Below are 24,256 nucleotides of genomic sequence, written 5' to 3' on the forward strand. Positions count from 1 at the left end.
ACCTCATGCGTCGCTCTCTCACAATCTTACTAAAGGGTCGACTCCCAGGTTGGCATAGGATTTCCTTGATTTAAACCCGATCTCTATACTAAAATCTGTCTTAGCCATCTTTGTTGAGCCACATTTAGTGTTTTTCAATTTCGGCAGATGACTATTCACTACAGTTTATTAAGGGAGCCCTGCCACTGGTAAAAATGTGTAACCACTCTTGAATACGCTCTTGGAATTAAGTGACTGTAGTTTGCTTTAGATTTTATATCGAAAAGAGAAGTTTTATCGTCAAAATCATCTGTTGGGGGTTTTCCACCTCAAAATGCTCTGTAGGGGGATCTTAAACTCAAAACCATCTGGAGGGGTTTTAAACTTTAAACAAACGCCATCTGTAGAAGAGGGGTTTAAACTCAAAACCCCTTTTGGCAACGCTCATAGCATTTTGAGTGCATAATTTGCTTTTTTTTCTTACACTGAAGATGTATTTTTTAGCCTCAAACCCCCCTGGCGGGGGGTTTAAACTCAAAACCCCTTTGGCTGCGTTCATAGATTTTAGTGTGAGTAATTTGCTTTTATTTATATTGAAGAGGTACTTTTTAGCTTCAAACTCCACTGGAGGGGAGTTTAAACTCAAAACCCCTTTGACTACACTCAAAACATTTTGAGTGTATAATTTGCTTTGTTTTTATTATTAAAGAGGTATTTTTTCCCTTCAAACCCCGCTGAAGTGGGGTTTCAACTAAAAACTAAGTCAAAACCCATTTAGCTACGCTCATAACATTTTGAGTGCGTAATTAACTTTTTTTATATTGAAGAGGGGGTTTATCGTAAATTTTGGAGGGGGGTTTAAAATCAAAATCTCCCTTAACTGTGCTCTTGGAATTAGGGGATTTTCGCTTGCATTTTTGTTTTGTTTTATAGAAGAGGGGGGGGGGTTAACTGCAAAAACCCCAAGTAGGGGTTTTAAAACTCAAAACCCCTAGTAGGGGGTTTTAAACACAAAACCCCTGGTAGGGGTTTTTAAACTCGAACCCCCCTGGTAGGAGGTTTTAAACTCAAAACCCCCTGGTAAGGTGTTTTAAACTCAAAACCCCATTGGTTGTGCTGGGGCAATTGATGGTTTAGTATTAAAATCTCACCTAAAATAAACAAAATCAAAGCAAAAAATCATTCACTAAATTCCGATCCCCCCCCCTTGGGGGGGATTTCATTTCGGGGGGGGGGGGGGGGGGTTGAACCCCAAACCCCCCCCCCCTGGCTACGCCCATGATAATAACTTGAAACATCCTGCCTTCTTCTTAGACATTGATGTCTTCAGGGCCGCCGCGAGGGTTGTGGCCGCCAGAGTGCGAAATTGAAAAATAACGCCCCTCTTCCTTTTTTTTTTTTTATAGGAAAATAAAAGTCTGAGCTGGAAACTGTACCTAGAGCGCTCGATTTAAATCCATTTTTTTAGACCATTCCTTTTTTTTTTCCTTTTATATTAGCATATCGTTCTCTCTTATCCCAATGCCGTCTAAAATGTTTTATTTTCTATGTTAACTTAACCTTTTAAGATATTTAAATGTTTAATTAAAACACTGGTACTAATATAAACTGACGTTGTGTGTAAAAGAGAATCGAAATCACCGAGTGTGGCTGGATTTGCCATGTGATAAAAAAACAACAACTATTTCTTGTATTCATTTGATTTACTTGATTTTGCTCTTTAGAGTCTGAAAGAGGTTAACCTGTCGAATAGGCGGCTACATCTCTGGAATACCCGTGCCGGTACTCGGCATAATTTTCGTAAAAGCTGCTACATCACTTTTTCTAACCAACTCGCGTCATCATGCTTACTTCGTTGAAGAGGAACCGTTTCATGCTACGTTACATGCATTTCTGAACCAAGTCGTCAATGGCAGAAGATACTTTCAGAGCACTGACTGATTCTGTCTACTCTCCTATGTATCTGCGCAATGCGATTGCCCACGTCGCCTTTGCGTTGCGCCGCTTCTGGGGCTTGCGAAACATGTGTAAAAATTAGGCCTATTGTCAGATTTCTAGGACTTGGTTTAAAATCTTGACGTTTTCTATTCTAACAGAATATCAAGAATATCAAGATAATTGCTTTAGCTATTCAATAATGCGAGGTTAATTTTTAAGAAATCTCCAACTGTCTCGTTCATAAGCTGCCTGCATCCATTCGATCTCTACTATGTTATTTCAAGCAAGATAGCACCTTGGTCTTTATATCTTTTTGTTTTTGGGAGGCACTTTTGTTTCAACTTTCAGCTTGCCCAACAAATTTGTTTTTGGCGCACGGTCGTCCCTCTTACGGGATATATGGCCTTCCTAGCGTAACTGTAAAATCATAAGCATCATTTTTATGTAACTGACAAGGAGAGAATGATTTTAGAAGCAGTTCTAAAGATCTCTTACATAAGTCTATCTAAAACGTGGCGACCCCAGACTCGGAGCTCACTGGCATCAACGTCCAGAAGAATAGAAGCCCTCTGTTAGGAGGAGGCAGAAGTTACGTCATCGGCCTAGTCTGCAGCTAGACCCTGATTATACAGCCACGTCGGCGAAGGAATATAAATTGGATAAAGCTCATTGTCTGCAAGTCTACACCATTCCTTTTTTAATCTACCAAATATGTTAGAATGACATATAGAGACAAAAATTTTAAGATCAAATCTCTTTCTAATTTGTTGTTTGAATATTTATATTGTATTTTTTATGACGTAATATCATATAATATTAGCACATCCTTCCTTTTGAAGTTATTATCACACCCATCCTTTTAAAGTTCTTAAGAGTGATATCTACTAGCAGGGCGGCCCTAGCATTTGCGGGGCCCTATGCGAAACGGATCGCGTGGGGCCTAGTCTGGGTAGGGATGAGCATAATGTCAAAATTATTTTTTTAAATTAGAAAATAGGCCTACTTTCGTCTTTGCAATAAATTTTTATCAAACGAAAGCTCGCAATGCCACTTTTTATTTATAGGCACCCCAAAATGTCGATTTCGTCTATTCTTCAGGAGGTTTGAATAAATTCAAAAAAGTTCAGGACTTTATCGTATATTTTGCCTTTTCATGAGATTTCCTGGAAGCCCTGGAAAATCAGGAGATCGCGAAAACCCTGTTATTTTATATACGTTATAATGGTGTTTTTTTTTTGCAACTGACTAGGAGAGAATGATTTTAGAAGCAGTTCTAAAGATCTCTTACATAAGTCTATCTAAAATGAATATAAATTGGATAAAGCTAATTGTCTGCAAGTCTACACCATTCCTTTTTTTATCTACCAAATATGTTAGAATGACATATAGAGACACAAATATTAAGATCAAATCTCTTTCTAATTTGTTGTTTGAATATTTTGTATTGTATTTTTTAGTCTATAATTTTGATTTTAAATACATTATTACAGTCTGCGTTTCTAAGTAACCAGGACTAGTAGAATTCCTAAAATGGTGTTTGAAAAAGATGGTTTTATTTAAATGTCAATAAACAAACTTTTGAAACTTGCAATTATATAAAAAAGATATTCAATGCAATACTGGTATCTCAAGGAAATGAACCAGTTTAAAGTATATTAAATTAAATTTTAAATATATAAATAAACAGACATTTGTTTTGTAAAATTTTTGTAAGAAACAATTATTAAAAAATTAAATAAACGTTATGTTATTTTAAATTTTTATTTTTAATAAAGAATTTTTCAGGATGAAAAATGCAAAAACTTGCTCATAAAAAGTCTAAAGAGTTCTCTATATCACTGTACTACAGAAATAAGAGTCGGAAAGGTCAACGTCAAAGGATGATAACTCTTGGAAAAAGATACAATCTATTTTTAATTTATACAAATATTACCAGATTAACCATTTTAAAGGTCAACCTTATAAAAAAGTTAAAATATTATCCTTTTTTTATCAGTACTGTTTTAAATAATAAAATTTGACTTAATTCATATACATTTTAAAAGTTTAAAGAAATATTTGTAAAATAAAGCAGAAATCATTTTGCAGATTTACGTTATAAAAAGCAAATTTAAATCGTATGTTTATATCACCTTAATGTAAGATCATTATATCGCCCGTGTGGCATCTTCGTAGCGTGTTGGCTTTAAGAGCTTAACGTAGTGGGTTCTAATTCTTAAGAGAGCAAATTTTTTTAAATTTTTTTTTTACTTTTTTCTTTTCTTATTTGTACTAAATGAAAATATATAGCCTACTACGATAACCGAATAAATTGATAATTTCGTCTGAATATATTCTTTGCAGAAAATCAAGAGATTGGCCATTTCAATGTTTTACGTCGTTCATCTAGTTTTCTTTGCAATTTCATAACTTTTGTATCTTGAATGATGGTTTTGATAGTTAGTCGTATCTAACAATAGGACTGAACCGGCTCAACTTTTGTCTCTTTATAATACTGAGGGGTTCCTCTTATTTTGACAAATTGTACACCACTATCAATTTGATCTCTTTTGTTTTATTCGTTCATCTTTTAAATTTCCGTGTTGACATATTAAGCGTTGTCATACCGCCTTGAACCTTTATTACGTTTGTTGATAGCGCTGTGTATATTAAATTATATTTTTATTTTATTTTCATCGATTAGGTGAGTTCAATGAGCTTTTCAAGGATTTCTTATCTGAGTGTGTTAGATGTCTGGATACTTTGTTGGTTAGCCCTGAAGCTTTCGGCTGAGATAGGGGCCTACTAAATTTTAAATTGTATCCTGCTTTAAAATAAAAAAAAAATCTAAGTCTTTTTACCTACCATGGTTGACATGTGTCTTTCGCTCTTCAAATATCCGGTCTACTTACAATATATGATGTTATGTGTACCGAGGGGCAAGTGACAAACTTTATGATAAAGTTTATGGTGAAATAATACAATAAACTAAACTTTCATATTTTATTTGCCATAATTTTGCAACAATTTTAACCCTTAAAGTGCTGAGCTGATTTTCACTGAGCGTATACAAAATGGAATTACAATTCTGATATTTAGAGGCTAAACTACCACACGCGTTTTAAGGGTTAAGATAGACTCTAGATTACACATGATAAATAAATATTTGATCTATATCCTGAACATTTTCAATTCTCCTCGTCACAATGATTTCTCTGTGCACTACGAATAGTATCCCTTAATAGTATCATTACGTTTTTCTTTTGTTTTCAAAATTTATTATGTCACATTTTCTTTCTACAAAACCTAAAAGAATAAAATTTAAAAAAAAAAAAAAAATTGGCCAGTATGGGGATCGAACCCACGACATTCGCGTTATTAGCACGACGCTCTAACCAACTGAGCTAACCGGCCATGTTGAAAGTTGTGAAACAAAGGTATTTAAACAAAATTCGTCAAAACAACTTCATTAATGAAAAATAAAAATAGCTACCAAAAACGATGTTTCTCTCCATGTAACGTAAAAAATAATAAAAATAATAATAAGGCTTGTCTTCGAGTTCTAGTGGAAATTGAAAAATAAAAGCCTTTTGCAATAATGTTACTAATGGTTCATTTAGTATGTTATTTTAAATTGAAATTAATTAAATAGTATTATTTCGTACATTTCCTGAGAGACATTTACCTTTTTTTAAAATGTAAACATAGGCCATAATTCCTCTGCATTCTTGTCGTGAGGACAAATAACTATGGCCGCTAAAGTGTTGTTAGGGACCTCGATGCTATTTTACATGAAACATTCTACGCAATTTCAATGAATAAATTTACAACCATTGCTTACCCACAATTTCAACAATCTTGACGTGAGTAGAAAATACGGTAACCAAAAATTCTTTTTTAAACATTTAGTTTTATTTTCTATTTGAATGCAAGAAATTGAAGGATTCTCAGTTCTGATTCAATAATAATAATAATTATAATAAGTTATAGTCTAAGTCATGATATTCATAAGTCTTATAGATCTACTAGGTTGAATAAGATTCAATAGGAATCAATTGGAAACAAAGTAAAAAATAAAATTATAAAGTCTTTAAAAGTTCAGGCACTCATGACAATACTGTCAATACTATTCCCTATTCATCTATTGAGGCTTAGCCTGAATAATTGAATTCCTGAAAGTGAAATATTTATATTAATAATACTATAATTGTATAATTAGTATAATTAATACCTTAATACTCAGAATAATAGAATAGATAGATCTAATTTATATTATTAAATATTTAATAATATTCTAGGTCTAGATAAAGATTGACTAGATCAGGATCATGAGAAGATCTATTTTAAAGTATTTTTAATTTAATTAAATTCCGTTAAAATTGTTCAGATACAACTACAATTCCATGCCATTTCATGATTTCTCACATTGGGAATAATGATTGTCAGATCTCCACACTTTGACTTTGGTATCTATTAATATATTCTATTGATATCGATAGTTTTATTAGTACTTTCTTAATCTTACCTTTAGTAAGATGTGATATGTTTAGTGGTTTGGTTCTATCTGGGAAGTGGGGATTGCCATGTTTTGTGACATACTTACTACTAGTCTAAATGTATTTCTTGAAATCAATTTGTTATTTCGCTTTCATAGTGTGAATAGTGGGCTTTTCTTTGTGTCTTAGTTCCTTTAATTAGTGCACAGTATTTGTTAACTTCTAATTTTTGTGACCAGTTTCTTGTGGGCTGTGATAGCGTTATTAGCATTGTAGTTTTGGTACACAGAATGCTGCCTCCTTTTCCATCTCAGTTTCATGCCATCTGAGTCAGTTTTGTGCAACAGAGGTAGGAAGCGTGGTCGAGAAGCTAAGTGCGCTTGAACTTGGCTTGTCTTGGCTACCTAGAAGGGGGCTCGAGGTTTGACACCCGACTCGGGCAGAGTTGCAATTACTGAGCGCCTAAAGGCAGCACGGAAAACCAATTCCTAGATACACACCCACCCACCCCACCCCCCCACTGGTCCACAATGAGATTGGATCAAAGCGCTCTGAGCATGCTATAAGCATGAAAGTAGCGCTATATAAAAGCTATAATATATTGATCTATACAAGTCTAGAAAAAATCTGTATCCATTTCTTTGTATATGCAATGTGCACAATTAAATAGTATCAAACTACAGAATAATAATTTATATTATTAAAAAATAAAATGAGAGCTTTTTAACTCATTAAAGGGTAGGCTGACTGAAGTAAGAAATGGATAAATCAGCAGTGACTAAGTGGAACAATAACAGTGCCATTACGTTTTTGCAACAAGAGCATTCTGCAACCCTGAAAGCGTTACATTCAGAGATTGAAGCGTTGCAGAAGCAATGTGCCGGTAAGTCTTGGCAACTTTGTGCCCATAGTTAATGCAATGATATTTTGTCAAAATGTAATAACATTATAATGCAATTACATAGCAGCAGAGTTTAAGTGTTGTGACTGGCAACACAATTGCAGACTTTTTGGCCCACCAGGGAGGGCAAATTCCACCCACTGATGAGGCTGTAAGCTTTCATAAAGCCCTGGCTATAATACAAAAAACAGAAATGGAAAAGTGGTTTGAGTGCTGGGACAAGTCCCAAAAAGCCTGTGGAGTCTGGGAGCGCATGAGGCACCCTGACCGCACTTCCCCGTGGTGGAGGCTGTCCAGGCCTGAGCAAGCTATTATAGCACAGTGCAGGACATGCCACTGTCCTGTTGGCTCATATTTCTCGCGGCTATGACCAAATTTTGATATCACTGTGCCTCTGCTGCGGGGAAGAAGAGGAAACTGTGCCTCATATTCTGTTTGACTGCCCCAGACTTGCTGATCTCCATCTCGACAGGTCTGGGAAACCCAAAATTCTCGACCTGTATGGCGACATTTATGCACTACGCAAGACAGCAGGGTTTCTGTCCAGGGCTTTTGCAAGAGAGGATTTGAGCCTCTCAAGCCCTCATTCTAATGGAGTTTGATGATGATGAAATATTGTGAAATTATTAATTGCAAGGTTTGTGTATCACTTTAAGTCTGATAGTTTAGTTTACTGTAACCTATGCATTTTCATAACTGCTTTTGACAAGCATGTACTGATATCAGTGCATATTTAATTAAGAAATAAACTTGAATTTGTGAAAGAATTTTTTCAATAGCCTTGCCAATATCTATGATAATATTTGATCTGCTGTTAATTAATTATTTTTTTTTGAGTTTTTCTTACTTTTTATTGGCTTGTAGTTTACAAAAATTAGAGTGTCAGGAACAACAATGTGATGGCTTTAAAATATTGTTGTATATATGTGATGTTGGAAAAACAGTAACTACAGGGGTTCTTTGGGTTACGACATTGGTCCGTTTCTACATCCCTTGTAAACGGATTTTTTTTTATAAGTTGGAACATACAAATATATGATACATAAATTTTGTTAATTCTTATCCTATCCTAACACGGTACTCTGCATAATTATTACAAATCACATTAAGGAAATGTAAAACACCTTAATTAATGAAATGAAACAGTAATAAAAAAAAAAACAGCTTATTGGGAGGAAGAATCTGTAGAAGGTGCAGGAGATACTGGGGAAGGTGAATCTGAAGAGGCAGAACCTGCTGGAGATACTGGGGCAAGTGAATCTGGAGAGGGAGTTGAGTTAAACTATATAGTATATGGTAACTTGGTACTGATGTAACCTGAGGACCTGCTGTATCCTTATTTTTAAACATTATAATATTATGAATGTTTTCATTTCTCCATTTACAGATTTAACTTTTCAGCTGACAATGCAAGGATTGGCTATTGATGGATCAGGTTGGTTAATTTTACTAAATAAAAACAAACAAAAAAATTATAAACATATCTTTGTTTCTGTTTAGAATTATTTTGGAAAATATAATTAGTACTTATTGTTTTTATACTTAAAAATGGTGGCTTCCTTGTCATGCAGTATGGGTGCTGGACTGTCATTCGATTGTCTCAATGGTTCCTGGTTTATATCCTCCCTTTTGCCATCCCCTGATGGCCTGTGGGAGGTTTGGGCTAGCATGTAAATTATCTTCAACCCTGAAGAAACACCCGAAACTTGTAAAACATTTTACAAACATTTTTATCAAAGAAATTAAGCTCACACTGAAATTGAAATAACCAACATTATCTGATGATTTAATTTAAATTTGAAAAAGTTTATTCGATCATCAGATGTTTTGATAAGCAACAAAAAAAATGTGGGCCGCGTAACTATTGAAAAAGGATTTCTCTCAAGATTTCTATAGAATCATCTAATGTTCAGAGAGTATGCTGCCTAGGTTTGGATCATTTATAATATGGAATATTTGGCCTGTATTTTAAAATAATCTTATCTTATATAATTCGGACGTTACTTCAAAAAAGAAGATGATTACGTCTTCATTTTATAAATTCAGTTTGTCACTCACCAGCTCTCAAAATTTTTTTATCCACCTGCTAAGAAAATTATTATAGTGTGGTGGCTAAGTGGTAAAACAGTTGGCATCTGTTGAACTGAAGGGTCTTGATTTCAAATCCCTGCGAAAACCAGGTTTTGAATTTTGGTATTTTTAGGACACATCTGAGTCTACCCAACTCTAACGGGCACCTGACATAAGTTTGGGAACTAAAGGTGGTTGATCGTTGTGCTGGCCACATGACAACCTTGTTAACCATCAGCCAAAGAAACAAATGCCCCATAGATCACAAGGTCTGAAAGGGTTACAATGTGTTTGATATTTTTATAATGAAATCTCTAGTCTTCTAGACTTATATTCCATTAAATCTTTTATTTCACCAAAAGTTTTATCATGTCCGTTTATATTTTAGAAGCATTGAGTTTTTAGGTAAATGAAAAAAAAATTATGCTAATTATCTTTCACCAAAAAAGTATCTTTGATTTAAAATAGATCCAAATACGTATTGATTCATTAATGTTTTTGTCTTGTTCTATTGTCCCAGGTAAGTTTGATAATGATATGCAGAAAGTACAGGATGAGCTTGAACAGACCAGAGAGAAAATGGTTGCATTAGAAAAGGAACTGAGTGAAAGAGACAAAAAAGTCGAGAAACTTGAGCTGGAGGCCAAGACGCAACGAAAGCGCTGGCTGGATGAAAACAGGCTTCAGTTGCAAACAATGAACACGCTCAGAGCTGAGCTAGAAGCCAAAGCAAATAATATTGCTTACCTCACAGCAGAAATGAACAAAATGAAGCAGAAAATCAAAACGGATCATTCTGAACCAGCAACTAACCCCAGTATTTCTTTCCACGGAGGACATGCTCACATGGAGGCTTCGATTCCCATCATAAAAAAACCTGTAGCTCATCAGCACTACTTCCCAGTTCCTCCCGCCAAAGATAAGACAATGAGTTTATCCACGGGGAACACCCGCATTCGTAGATCCAATAAGCACAGTGGAGATGTTGGGAAGGCTAGCAAGCTGCCGAACCAACTTATGGTTAGCCCAGGTCGAAGCAGTGGGTCAGAGTCACCTGACATAACCTCATTCCTTCCCTTAGCCAATCAGGAAATTCCGGTGATTGAAGTGAAGCAGCCGCCTATCCTCCCCCCAATTCCAGTAAGTGCAGCCACCCTCTCAAGTTTTCACCCAGTCTCTATGCACCGCGTAGTCTCAGCGGCATCACACTACCCTCAAAAGAAAACGAGTCTGTCAACAAAAACGGAACTTGTTTCTTTAGCGATAGAGAATGCAGCCAATGCAGAAGCCTCGTGGAAACTGACAGAGTCAAGAAGTTCTGAGTATAATTAAAAGCTAATGTCAGTCACAATCATGATTGTTTTTTTAACACCAAATATTTCACATTAAAATGGGAAAAGCCATATTGTCAATGGAAATATTAATCAATAATTTTTTTTTCTTTAGTTGACATAGCATCATGAAAAGCTAAGCTATTATTCTTATGTTCATAAATATTAAATAGTTTAATGAGACATCGACAACTCTTGCACAGAATCATGGTAAACTAAACTAATGTTCATTACTTGTAGTAAATAATTTTTAATGTTTGTAAACATTATAACTAGATAATAAGAAAAACGAAATACACAAGGCCTTGTATGTCTGTGTATATATAGCTCAGTAAGTGTTCTAAAGAATTCAATACCCTTGAATTGGTTCTAAATATTGTAAATGTTAAATGTCACTTCATGAGCTGGCTGTTTATCCTAGGAGTGGATGGTACTAATTTACTCTTTTTTATCAATTATTTTGGTTGTAAAACTTTTTAACACCTGAAAAGTAAAAGCTCTAGTGAAAATAGAAGAGAATATGCTATCGCATGCTCAGCTGGCTAGGGTCGAATCTTTTTTTGTGAACCATGTGGGGAAAGGGAGGGGGGATCTTGGCAACTCAGCTACTGTCAGGATTTGAACTCGACTACCCTTGATAGTTAGCCATTTGGTTTAAGCCTCTCAACCACACTTCTAATTACATTTAATATTTACATCTAACAAAATCATTGCAAATGTTACTTTTGTCTCAGAATGTTTTAAGTTAATAAAAGTGTTTCAGTAGAACATCAATTCTTTCTCGTAAGAAAAATCCTTTGTATTAGTTTTACATGAAACTTAAATTTGGTGGTTTAAATTTGTTTCTTCCGCATAGAGTTACTCTAAATATTATTCTGTAATCATACCCCCTCTTACAGCTGGACCAGTCTCAATTCCTGTTGATTGTATCCAAAAAGTTATCTCTGTCGAGAGTCAAGCTTTATTTGATGGACTGAATATAAGGGGGGCACCTACACCATGAAATTACTATTCACAATTTCATTTTCAATTCTGTGACATAATGAAATGAGTTACTCATTCAGTGCACATTGTTTCATGCCATACATTGAATACTATGTTTTATACTCATCAACACTTTTATTTATAACTATGTCATTAAATTGTAGTCTAGAGAGAGAGGTCTTATGTCCACTTTGTTCAGTTTAGTTGACAATTAAAGGAAACTAATGTTGTGCAAGTTCCTTGTTCTTAGTTAGGCTTGTTGGTTTTTTTTATATTTCCAACAGTTCGCTCCATACAAAAAGCATTATTCACTTATTGCTCATTGAACTTTGTTTAGACTTCACCATCTATACTAAATATTTAAACTTTTAAAGAATAAATATGTGCTATCTAAAAATATATTAGTAAAATTTTATTAATTTAGGTTTTTCTTTTAAGCTAATAATTTGAAATATATACATTTTTAGCGGATTAGTCTTGAATTAAAAGTTTCTTAAAAGTTTTTATAATGGGATACAATAAATACATACATGCCAGACATATGAGGCTAGGTAAATTTTTGTTGCATAAATAATCAATATGTGTAGAATTTATGTTACAATTGAATGTTGGAGATGACAGGTTATTGAAGGATTGAATTGAGGTGCTAATGGAGTGTACCAGCGATGTGCAAATAAAGTGAACCTGTAAGATTGCTTTGAACTGCCTGTTGTTAAAAAGAAGTGTCTTTTGTCAGGTTTGTCAGTAAGCAACCTGCTGAACAAATAAACATTTATTCTGTATTAAATTTTATGCTACTAAAGTTCATACTCGTCTAATATGATATTCTGGGAGGTGCATGAATCAACCTTATTTACAAGATATTTAAAGCTCATCTTTAGATTCTATAAGATTGATTTCTTTATATTTCCTTACAGAGTTGAACAAAGGGATGCTATTACAACAAAAAGTTTACTGACACTCATGAATCGTATATCTTTCTTAGAAATTGAGATTATTGTGAAGCAGTGATACTTTTTATTTGTCATAGTCATTTGTTAGTCTATCCAGTTTTTTTTTAATTCTACAGCACTTCTGCTTCTATCTTAAAGTCTGGCCACTTTTATTTTTTTTTTCTTCTAAAACTCTTCTGCTTCTATGTTAAAGTCGGCCCCCCCCCCTTTTTTTTTTTTACAAACTTCTGCTTGTATCTTAGAGTCTGGCCACTTTTCTTTTTTACTACTCTTCTGCTTGTATTTTAAAGCTAAACCATTTACATACCTGCGTATATATGTCCAGACTCTTTCTAAGCCTGGGCTATCTAGATATTGAAGTAACGTCTGTATTTTATCATTTTTATGAGATAACACGTTGACATTGGCTTTTATACTAAACTATTCTCCACTTCAACATATATATGTTTCTACAATGTACTGAAGCATATCTACACATATGTTACTACTTTGTTATGCTTTTTTTTTTTTTACATTCTTTTATTTATTGTTTGAAACTAAGCCATTCACTACTTTTGACTGTGATAGGAAATAAAGTTTGTTTTCAAACATTCCTTCTAAGTGATTTTCTGATCCACCATGTAAATGTCTGCATACTGTTGTTGTTACTGACAAGATCTTTGCTTGACCCAGAATACACTTTGCATATGCAGTAGCTTCATGGCATAGTTCTCTTAAGAGGCATTGAATATAAAAAAAAAAAAGATATAGCTACAAATGAGTAAATTAATGTTCCTTCTTCCCAAGTGATATTAGAGCATAGAACATGTTGCCTGAATTAGCCAGTTTTCTTAGCATAGTTTAGGTCTCTAATTAACAAGCACAGAAAATGTAATTAACTTCTGCATTGAAGGAACTTACAATTTTGAAGATATGTATAAAAAAAAACTTGTATAAAAAAAAAAAAAAACTATTGGAATGAGGAACATAGTTATAGTTATCAGAATTAGATTTTAAAAAAGTATGTGACCATTTTCTGTACAGAATTCTGTTTTCAGTTTCTCCCTTTTAATCATTGTGCTTCATTTAAAAAGAGTGAACAAAGTTGTTGTTTTTTTATGTATATGTGAATGAATCTTTCTAATAAAATAAAGGTGACCATACTGCTGAATATAAATTTATATTTTTTTTTTCGTTAGTGATGTAGCGTAACTTGAATATAATTTTGGAAAAATAAAGCAGCAATATTTTTACTTGATACATTTGCCTGTTGCTCACGTTGAATGATTGTCTTCTAAATTTTAAAAAAAAATGTCGTTGTTTCTATTGTTTTCAATACAATAAATTAGTTGTTTTTTTTTGGTTTACATATCTTCGGTGACACTGTTGGTTTCACAGTCATATTTAGACATCAAAAACTAAAAGTGCTGTTGAAACTCAGGTGTATCACACTTTAAATATAGATGGAATGTCTACATATGATCTTCTCAAAGCAAACACTAGTTTTTTTAATTAAATGTGCAAATCTTTACTAGCACTATTTTAAAAACATTTAAAACAAGCTGATACCATTATAGCATAAACAGTGGAGTCCCGATATCCGAAAATAATTGGGACTTGACCCAATTTGGATTAACGAATATTTCAAATGAAGCAAAATAATTACTAAAATAAGCATAAGTATTAAATACAAAGTGTAATTACATAAATTGGTACAGGATATAGTGATTTGTTGGTACCAATGCCTTTTTTATTGCAAGATTCCAGTTTGTGTTAATCATCAAGTCTTTCATGGTTTGGCTTTGAGTTTATGTTTGTATGTCTGATTCACAGGGGCCATCCAAGAGCTTGTATAACACAAGCTCACTCCATTATAAAATTTATGATACATCAAAGACTTTTCTATTTCAGAAAACTAGGAGAATTTAAAATTCATAAAACCATAGTCTAATTTACTTCACTGGCACAAAGACATCGACTTAGAAGACTAACTAAAAAAGTATCCAGAATCATTTGAATACAGCTACAATCTCTTGAATTTTTTCATGAAAGAAGCTTTTCCAAAACACACAAAATCCTTAAAGACAATCTGCAGCTATTAAACTACAGATCTAGACGAAGTGGTCGGTTCCTCTCCACTGAGGATGGAACAGAAAGATTTTAAAACTCCATGATTGCACTTTCAGTCAGGATGTTTCATAAAACACTGGTTGTGTGTGTTTGAAGTTTGTGTTTGCATCTATATTGTTATTGTAGTTGTGCTGAGATGGACTATTGTGTCCAACCAAATGTCCATTTGTTTGGACCAATAAAAATAATGTTTAATAATTTAAATATGTAATTTGGGAGAAAAAAAATACTATATATTTATATAAATGAGCATCTGTCTATAACAAATCAATAATTCTTTCTTGAAAAAAATAGATTTTATTTTAATGAAGAAACAGTCCAAACTTTTAAATGAACTTTAAATATTCTCTATATCCCATAAAAATGAAAGCAAAAATGTCTTAGTTATAAGCAATACAAAATGTAACAAAAATCTGACATTGAATGAAAACCACAGCAGATGTTAGTGTGTTTTTATTCATATATGAGAAAATGAAGAAACATTGTATACACAATGTTATTGTTTAAATAAAAAACATTTCATTTCAACTTTTTTTTAGTAAAATAGTGTAAACTATTTCTTTAGGACTTACTATCTCGCATCAGCAGCTCATGCCAACACACCATCTCTACATATTGTTATACATTCCTAGCCCTTGCCGTCAACACGATTTTTGTCTAAGATGAAAGACTATTTGTACAACTTTTGTTACAAACAAGACACCCAATTTTATTTTCTTGTTCCTTTTCAAATGTTATATCAATTGAATGCTTTATGAAACAAATTAGCAAGGCATCTCATGGGCAGGTTAAGGCTGTGTATACACAATGACTATTTGTACAACTTGTGTTACAAACAAGGATTACTATTTTATTTTGTTGTTCTTTTTTCCAATGTGGACTAATCATAGATGAATAGCTACTTCATAACTGGCAAACCCTAGTCTTTGTACGTAGATGCAGCGCAGAGTACCGGTATATTTCAAAATCAATAATTATGAAAGCAATTATTTTGAAAACATAAATATTCATAACTAAAAAAAAAAAACTTAAGAAAGTAATAGTGGTCAATTTAGACAAGTGAAAGAGGTAGACAAGTTATTATGAAAATAAAAAAAACAGGATTATTCTAGAGATCTAATCATTATTATATTAATACAGCTATGCTATATGATCATGACATGTGCAATGAAATTAATTTCAGACCAAACAAAAATTTCAATAACATAAAATATTAAGATAAACAATTGAAACTTGCTATTGGAAGACTAAACCTTGTTTAACTAATTTAGTTTGATTCATTTAACCAAAGAAAACAAAAACAAAAAAAAGGTTTATAGAAAATACAGTTTTAAACCTTTGAAAATTTAGAAGACTTTTACAGAATTTGATGCAATATTAATCTTTATTAAAAACCAAAATATACATTCAAAAGCTTGAATGTAATATTGTAATATGTGAATCAAGGCCTTGGATCAAATAATATAAAACTATCTGTACATTCAGAGGTAAGAAAAACAACAAAATGTAAACATTTAAGTTGCAGTAGCTAAGCCACAGTCTAACATTAGTCATTTGCTTTAAATGATCAAAATAACAGTTGCCCAAACCTTGAATTTGTCAATCTGAAAAAAATTAAAATGTGAACATATGATAACAATTGGTTTGAAAGTGCTGTACCATTAAACAGTGTCACATTGGAAAATCAATAAAAATTCTCTTCCAATGATTCCCAAAACAATTTCTATTGAAGAAAAAGGTACAATAAACATTCTGTACAACATTCTAAGGTTACACATGTATAGCAAAGGCTCGCAAATAACAGGCAGAAAGTTCATTTTCTAATTTGACTAGCAGAGGCTACTTTTGTTTATCTCTGTATAAATTATTTGGCAGAGAAACTTGTACTTTTAAAAAACAATTTTAGTTGCTAATGTGTAAATATTTCCATTTATATAATTTTCAGAAATGTTTATACAATAATAAAAGTACCTGATATTTTCATATAATTTTTATTTTTAGTGTAAAGACTAGCTGACAAGCCCCTAGAACATTACCTTGGTTTTAACTTCTAAAAGAAAAGTTATTATTATTTTCTGCCAATCATAGTACACCACCTAAAGCTGGTCCAAGTAATTACCACAAATATAACTAATAATAGTACCCTGTCAACTACCAGTATCTAATGGCTGTATCTGTAACCTGTGTACGTACGTGACATATGGATGTCACACCTGGGCACAGAAGTACCAGCTCAAAAGGGACAAGTTGCTGGTACTCTACAACACACCAACAGAAAGAAATGTCAAGAAAATGACTTTGGCTGCTGCATTCATCAAATAAAAGTGTTGTTGACAGTACCGGTAGCATGAGACACATATAACTTCTGTATGTTTATTTTGTTTTGTAAATTTTTAAAATAGGTTTGTGTCATTGTAATGTAACCCAAATTTGGGATCATCTTTCATGTCAACTTAAATTTTGCAGGAGATATTTTATGCACTTATAACTGTCTACAGTATAAGATTATAAGCCTCGATATGTCATCAGTATACGAACAGTGAGATTCAAGTCAGAAAAATTGAATAAAATGTTAGTTATCTATACTAGCCAAGTAAAAAAATAAACTTTTAATCCTTTATATGAAAACTTTTTTATAACCAACACCATCATCATCAACCTTGACTAGCACTGTGAGGGTATTCTTTCAAAGTATGCAACCAAGGCTGTTGTTTTTTTCTATTCCTCTTGGTCAGAAGCCATCAGAATTAAACTATTAAACAAACTCCCTCTCCAGAAACAATCTTTCATTTCTATATGAATGGTATCAAGGATAGGAAATGCTAACATTTCCTACAGCAAAAATTTCATTATTGTACATAAAAATGTAAATTAAAACTATTACAGATCATTGACTAAGCTCAAGTTTTGGTCATGTTGAAGCAAAAGTGGACTTGGCGACAGTTGCAGGGGTCACTTTGCCCCGCAGCTGTTGAGGTAGGCGGTGAAAAAAACAGTCCTTAATATACTTGGAGGAATACTTGTTTGAGAAGTGCACCAGGACAATGTGTCCCACTTCACTGAAGAGCTCTGCATGCTGAATGATCTCAGACAGATGGGTGTGACCTCGTTCTTTAGCTTTCTGGATCATATTTTTACCTGTCAAATGAAACATAATGAAAGTTGAAAGCTTTATTTCTCTCAATGCAACAACAACAATAAATATCTGTATTCTCAGTCTTTTAGAAAGTAATTATCTGATTGCTGACTAGATTTGGCTTTAGAAAGTAGCAGAGTTGATTACCTATTGGTAAGTGTTTAAGATTTATGTGTAAAATTACAGACATATATATACATACTAGGTATATTCTTCTGCTAATTTCTATTAAATATCTTTGGTAGCTTTCATGTCTAGGTAAGTAATCAAAGTTAATATTTGACTCAAGTCCTAGAGGCCTACCTATTTCTTCATCCAGGAAAGTGGCCTCTGTTATCAACAATTTTACTTTCAGCAAATCTGGGTTAGGTGGGTTCAAAAATACATCAAATACAGTATCACCTGAAACAAAAAGTATTAAAAATTCAGGCATGGAAAAAATATGATTTTATAAGTATTTTTTTTTTACTATTCATATAGATGATATACTTTATGTAAATATATTTCTTCTAGCTCATTCTTTTATGCAGATGGATTTTTTTTGAAGCTTATAGTTTGTATAATTTCTACTGGAGACATCTGTCACTTATACTAACCACAGTAAGCCAGTTCGGGAGTGGTGACTATCTCGTGTATTTCCTGGCCTGCCCTGTGCATGGCAGCAATCTCAAAACCTTGCAAGCCCCTAAGTTCAGGCTTCAGTTTTTTAGTTTCTTTATACAAGATGTAGCCTTGACTAGGTATGCGGTGAATGGTAGGGAAGGCTTTCACAAAATAGGAACTGTTTAACTGAAACAAATATTTGTAAAAAAAAAAATCAGACTGAAATGAAAAATTGTAAAAAAAAAACAGGCTGAAACAAATACTGGTAATGAAAAGTAACAGTCTGACAACAAACAAATATTAATATTGTCTTTTACAGTTTTATTCCTTTCTATTTGCTGGTCAGCAAATTATTGCACTTTTTTTTTTAATTCTGAAGTTTTTTTAATATAAAAAAGGTAAAATAAATTGGTGTCTATACTTACCCTGACAACATCACTTTCAACAAAAGGTAAAACATTGACATCTCCCAGTTCTACCACTTACCCTGACAACTTCACATTCAACAAAACATTGACATCTCCCAGTTCTACCACTTACCCTGACAACATCACTTTCAACTAAAGGTAACACATTGACATCTCCCAGTTCTACCACTTACAATGACAACATCACTTTCAACTAAAGGTAACACATTGACATCTCCCAGTTCTACCACTTACCCTGACAACATCACTTTCAACTAAAGGTAGCACATTGACATCTCCCGGTTCTACCACTTACCCTGACAACATCCCTTTCAACTAAAGGTAACACATTGACATCTCCCAGTTCTACCACTTACCCTGACAACATCACTTTCAACAAAAGGTAACACATTGACATCTTTCAATGCCTCCACTGTCTCAGCCATCAAGTAATGAGCTTGCAGAGATGACTTCAAGGGTTCCACCAGATGAGGGGGCACAAAGTATCTGGCAGGCTTCAAGCCTCCTAGACCCCTCTTGGAGACATGACTTGCGACAGCCCCAATATGATCAACATGTCCATGGCTGTGAGAGCAAAATGTGTAGATTTAAAGTGACTTCACATATTATTCAGGTCATATTAAAAATAGAAATCTGAATATCAGTAAAAAATCACATTGCTTAACACTCTTTGGATGGGAGCACCAGGTAATTAGTTACCAAAACTTGGAAGCTATGCTAAATAAAAATGAAACCATGCAGCAATAATTAGAAGAATAAACATAAGATTATTTATCGAAATGAGAATACAAATTTTTTTAAAGCTTATTCATGAAATCAGATCGTATTTTATATACGACATGTGTAAATTTGTTAAGTATTTTACAAGAGAACAGCTGTGCACTACTCATATTATAGCGCATGCTATGCAAAACTTAGATTTAGATAAAAAGGGGATCAGCCATTGTAAAAAATTGGGAAGGTAAAAAAAAACAACTTTGTACATGCATTTTTTTTAAAAGTCTGTATTATTTTTAAAAGTCTAATATATAAAGCAAAAAAAAAAACAACACTATTTTTTTAAAGCAAAGCTTATATTAAGTGTAATTGTATCAGTTAGTTTGGATCAGTCATGTAATTAAATTTATAACAATAATTAGTCAGTGCTATTTTTACAGATTGTTTTTCTTTAGCACAATTTCATGCTCTTAGCTTTTTCAATGTGCACATGTGTCAAGTACAATTTCTTTTTCTTGTTTGATACAAAACAAAATAATTAATTACCAATAGTTAATTAGCTTATTGGCTATAATTATTTTTTTTAGTCTTATTTTGTCACGTACAAGAAATAATTGTGCAAAATTTCACATTGATCCGAGATTGTGTGTGGGAGAAATAACTTGTGCAGACTTTTTACCAGACAGACAGTGAGTTGATATAAGCTTTGTAAAAAAAAAACATTCAATTAAATTTAAAAAAAACAACAATAAATAATTGCTGATGTATCTATGATATGATAAAATAACTTAATTGCTGATATATCTAGGACAGGATAAAATAACCTAATTGCTGATGTATCTATGATAGGATAAAATAACCTAATAGCTGATGTAGATAACCTAATTGCTGTGTATCTGTGATAGAATAAAGAAACCTTACAGCTGATGTGTCAATAATGTGATAAGAAGCTTTAATGCCGATATTCCTATGATAAAATGCTTTACTGCTCATGTCTGTGACATATTTTAGTAAATTTTAGGAGACTATGTAGCTTCTTAGGAAAAGATTTTGTCAGTACATTTATATATTAATTATTTATATATATTTATATATGTATATTTAATATTGTATTATTGATGATTAATTAGCACTTACGTAATAAACACAGAGGAAGCCTTCAGGCTCTCTGGGAGAGCTATTCCCATATCAAAAGTGAGGACAACATCATCAGATTTGATAACAATGCAACTCTCTAAGCCTGAAACACTCCATGCAAATACACTGTACTGTCCTATTGTTATCCAGCCCTCGGCTTCAATAATTTTTGTAGGCTTCTGATCCAAGCAAACGTTCTCAGGTTTCATTAACTCCTCTTCTTTAATGTTGCTCATAGTTAAAGCAGGAAACTTGGGCCTTGCAAGTGTCGACTTATTTCGACACAGAGTAGAGATGAGTGCTGTTGATTGAGTTCTTTTTAGTAGAACACAGCTGTTTGACTCATAGAGAAGTAATTTCCAATTAACTTTCTTGCATTCGAGACGAAGGCTTTTTAGGAAGTGATTTAAACATGGTGAATTCATATTCCACTTCAGGTTTATAAATATCTTACTATGTTGGTTATTGTTAATAAAGTTGTGTGTTCAAAACCTGGAGAAATACACAACAATTGTTAGTCTAAGATAGTGTTAAAATTTGAAGGTTAATTAAGTAATTCAGCACAATTTCTCAACAAAAACAACAGCAAAATAATTTAAGATACTATAATATATATAATTTATATTTTTACTCTGTGTTCAAATAAAGCCTTAGACTTGGCACTTATTCTTTTAGCTTGGTTAGATCTTTAGTTCTTAGTCAACATTAGTTCATGCTAGTAAGTAAATATTAACACATTTTGAGTAAAACATTGGTTGGTTGACTTATTATTATGATTAGTAACCCCCAAAAAATGTTATAATTTTAAAATTTATAAAATAAATATATAATATATTTATAATTTGGTGAGGGGTGTTTATAAAATATATATTATTTGGCTGAATGGATTCTGATGTAACCAAGAGGAAATCTGTCCTAGTTGAGGTTATAGATGAGATAGAAGGGGATTGAAAGCAACAGTTGAAGTGAATGAGACATGGGAGACAAGTGACACAGGGATGTGTATTTTAATTTTAGAAATTTGTTCTAGTCTACATTTAGAATTTAATTTGCCTAGAAGTAACATTAGAACAATGATAAAAATCATACAATTATTACAATGACAATGCCTACGCCTACATAGATACATTGTTAAGACTAGCTAGTGTCAGAAGTTTTACCACTGTTTATAGATACATTAAATTAAAAAAATTCTTACTCACTAGATCTAGTCTATTATTCTAAATAGATCTAGATTATATAACTTACTTCTACTACTTACCCAGTCACCCAGTCCCACTTAATTTTAAATTAAATTAATGAGTTTAACTGAGTTACTCAAACTCACAAAGATTCCAAGCAAAGAAAGGCTCAAAACAAAAAAAGATAGTAGATCTAGATTCTAGACTAAAGCCCAGATTAGAGAATCTAGATCTAAAGTTACAAAAAAAAATAGAATCAATATCCAGGTAATATAATTATATGATAATAGATTTATGCCATACCGGTTATTGCCCTAGCATTCTGGCACAGTTTCACTGTTAGGTTCAAAGGACAAAAGGCCATGACTTGATATGCATTGTTGACTTCAACTTAGCGGAAACTAGCAAGCATCACTTTCGCTTTTCGAATATATTGGTATATTTCGGTTTTATAAGTGTATCTAATAATGAATTTATTTTATTTTTTTTACGCGAACTTTTTTTTTTTTTTTTGAAGAGATAAAAAAATTAATTCATTTCAATCAGAATTGGAAGGACTAGACTACTTTGAACCTTTTCACGTATTCAAGCTTGCAAAGATTCGGCTGCAATTCATAACACTTTCGTTTATCCACATTGATTAAGAATACAGTTGAAATTAATAAACAGATCTGTTTAAGCCAGTGTAAGGGAAATCCAAGACGTGCAGGTGAGTAGGCCAATAAAAATATATGCCTATATAGGTATTGAATTCGACTTCGAAGATATTTTGACACATCTAATGTAGACCATGCCGTTGCCCGAGGAGTTACGTTATCTTTTTCGTCGTCTGCGCCTGTCTTAGGCAAGAGTCCCTCTATGAGTCAAGTGTGTGTTCCTCGACATTATTGAGAACTCTCGGCTGTCTTTTTCAAAGACCATCCGGTGCCAGCCGTTTCCTCTAGAACACGCGTAGGACGTAATCATTTTTTTTTTTAACGTCTGTGTTTTATAAGATAAGATAAGAATGTGAAATTGTGCCTGATTTGATCTTTATAGCACTTTAGTGAGGCACCTCTGTTAGACATATTCGCCAAACTCTCATTTGGAGGAGACCAAAAACGCTTTTAGGCTTAGCCAATCGGTTGCCTATTTCTTCAGACAGTGACGCATCTTTGGACATTTTTGTGTGCACATAGGTAGGGCCTACATGAAGTGGTCGACAGCATTAACATGATTTGTGGAGCTGAGTTAGTTCCGTTTGGAGACTCCTACTGGAGCATGACATCAAGAGGCAGCAATTTCATCGCTATAAGGGCAAAATAATCTAGGCCTACATAAAGAAGCTTAATTACAATCGTTTCTTTATTTTTGGTATGGCAAACGCAGGAGAACAGAGGGAGAACCACCTCTTCACTTGAGTGGAACTGTCTGAATTCATTGCAATATTGTGACTTTATTCTCGATTATAGGCCTGCTGTGTCAATTAGGCCTATAGGCCTACACCCCCCCCGACCTATATCGCGACGTCCCTTTCATACTATACACCTGTTTAAAAAAAAAGTGACAAATCCGACTGCTCTAAATATCGTGGCATTACTTTATTGTCATTAGCAGGAAAAATCCTTGCCAGAACATTCCTCGACCGACTGACCAGCTCCATATAGTAGCCTAAGCGATGTGCTCTCTGAAAGTCAGTGTGGTTTACGCGCTAACAGAAGTAGGCCTACGTCGGGCATGACTTTCGAACATTCCTCGACCGACTGACCAGCTCCATAGTAGCCAATGTGGTTTACGCGCTAACAGAAGTAGGCCTACGTCGGGCATGACTTTCGAACATTCCTCGACCGACTGACCAGCTCCATAGTAGCCTAAGCGATGTGCTCTCTGAAAGTCTTCTTATCTTATCTTATCTTATCTTATCTTATATAATACAGACGTTACTTCAAAAAAGATGATTACGTCCTACGCGTCATGCATTTAGTCATGCATATAAACCAATGACTTAAACTCTGCCAAGTCACTGGTTTTCCTGGCTAGCTCAGGCAACCCATTCCATGCTCTAATAGCACTAGGGAAGAAGGAGTGTTTGTACAAATTTGTCCTAGCATATGGGACGAGGAATGTGCCTTTATCTTTGTGTCTTTCAGAGTATTTTATTAAATTCTGTTTTTGTATTTGAAGATTATGGTTCAGTGTTTTATGTATAATTGCTACTTTACTTTTGAGTCTTCTGTCCTGAAGGCTTTCTAAATTTAGTGATTTTACTAAAGGTGTTACTCTAGCCAAATGTGAATATTCGTTTGTTATGAATCTCACTGCTCTATTTTGTGTC

The 24,256-nt window shown here is 33.4% G+C and overlaps 2 protein-coding genes and 1 non-coding gene across 7 annotated transcripts; 1 reads left to right on the top strand and 2 right to left on the bottom strand.

Annotated features, from left to right (window-relative positions):
• Positions 1-5,236: 5,236 nt before the first annotated feature.
• On the bottom strand, positions 5,237-5,310 carry Trnai-aau (transfer RNA isoleucine (anticodon AAU)). Its single transcript has one exon. It is a non-coding gene; the product is annotated as a tRNA-Ile (tRNA).
• Positions 5,311-5,588: 278 nt separating this feature from the next.
• On the top strand, positions 5,589-13,870 carry LOC106080310 (coiled-coil domain-containing protein 92-like). Of its 2 annotated transcripts, none has more exons than XM_056006027.1 (4): positions 5,589-5,775; positions 7,130-7,275; positions 8,681-8,728; positions 9,884-13,870. In XM_056006027.1, exons 2-4 carry the CDS (start codon positions 7,152-7,154, stop codon positions 10,693-10,695), a joined length of 984 nt encoding a protein of 327 aa, XP_055862002.1. In that variant the 5' UTR covers positions 5,589-5,775; positions 7,130-7,151; the 3' UTR covers positions 10,696-13,870. The 2 variants fall into 2 exon arrangements, with proteins under 2 accessions (XP_055862002.1, XP_055862001.1); XM_056006026.1 differs by having other exon boundaries at positions 5,589-5,759.
• Positions 13,871-15,178: 1,308 nt separating this feature from the next.
• LOC106063861 (uncharacterized) lies at positions 15,179-22,377 on the bottom strand. 4 transcript variants are annotated; one of them, XM_056006023.1, is made up of 6 exons: positions 22,246-22,377; positions 20,762-21,253; positions 19,264-19,471; positions 18,473-18,665; positions 18,180-18,278; positions 15,179-17,878 (listed from the first exon to the last, which is right to left on the bottom strand). In XM_056006023.1, exons 2-6 carry the CDS (start codon positions 21,184-21,186, stop codon positions 17,652-17,654), a joined length of 1,152 nt encoding a protein of 383 aa, XP_055861998.1. In that variant the 5' UTR covers positions 21,187-21,253; positions 22,246-22,377; the 3' UTR covers positions 15,179-17,651. The 4 variants fall into 4 exon arrangements, with proteins under 4 accessions (XP_055861998.1, XP_055861997.1, XP_055861999.1 ...); XM_056006022.1 differs by lacking the exon at positions 22,246-22,377 and adding an exon at positions 22,031-22,235; XM_056006024.1 differs by lacking the exon at positions 22,246-22,377 and adding an exon at positions 22,023-22,235.
• Between the last annotated feature and the right edge of the window lie 1,879 nt (positions 22,378-24,256).

Source organism: Biomphalaria glabrata, chromosome 12 (genome assembly GCF_947242115.1).
Source record: "Biomphalaria glabrata chromosome 12, xgBioGlab47.1, whole genome shotgun sequence".
Taxonomy (NCBI): Eukaryota; Metazoa; Mollusca; class Gastropoda; family Planorbidae; genus Biomphalaria; species Biomphalaria glabrata.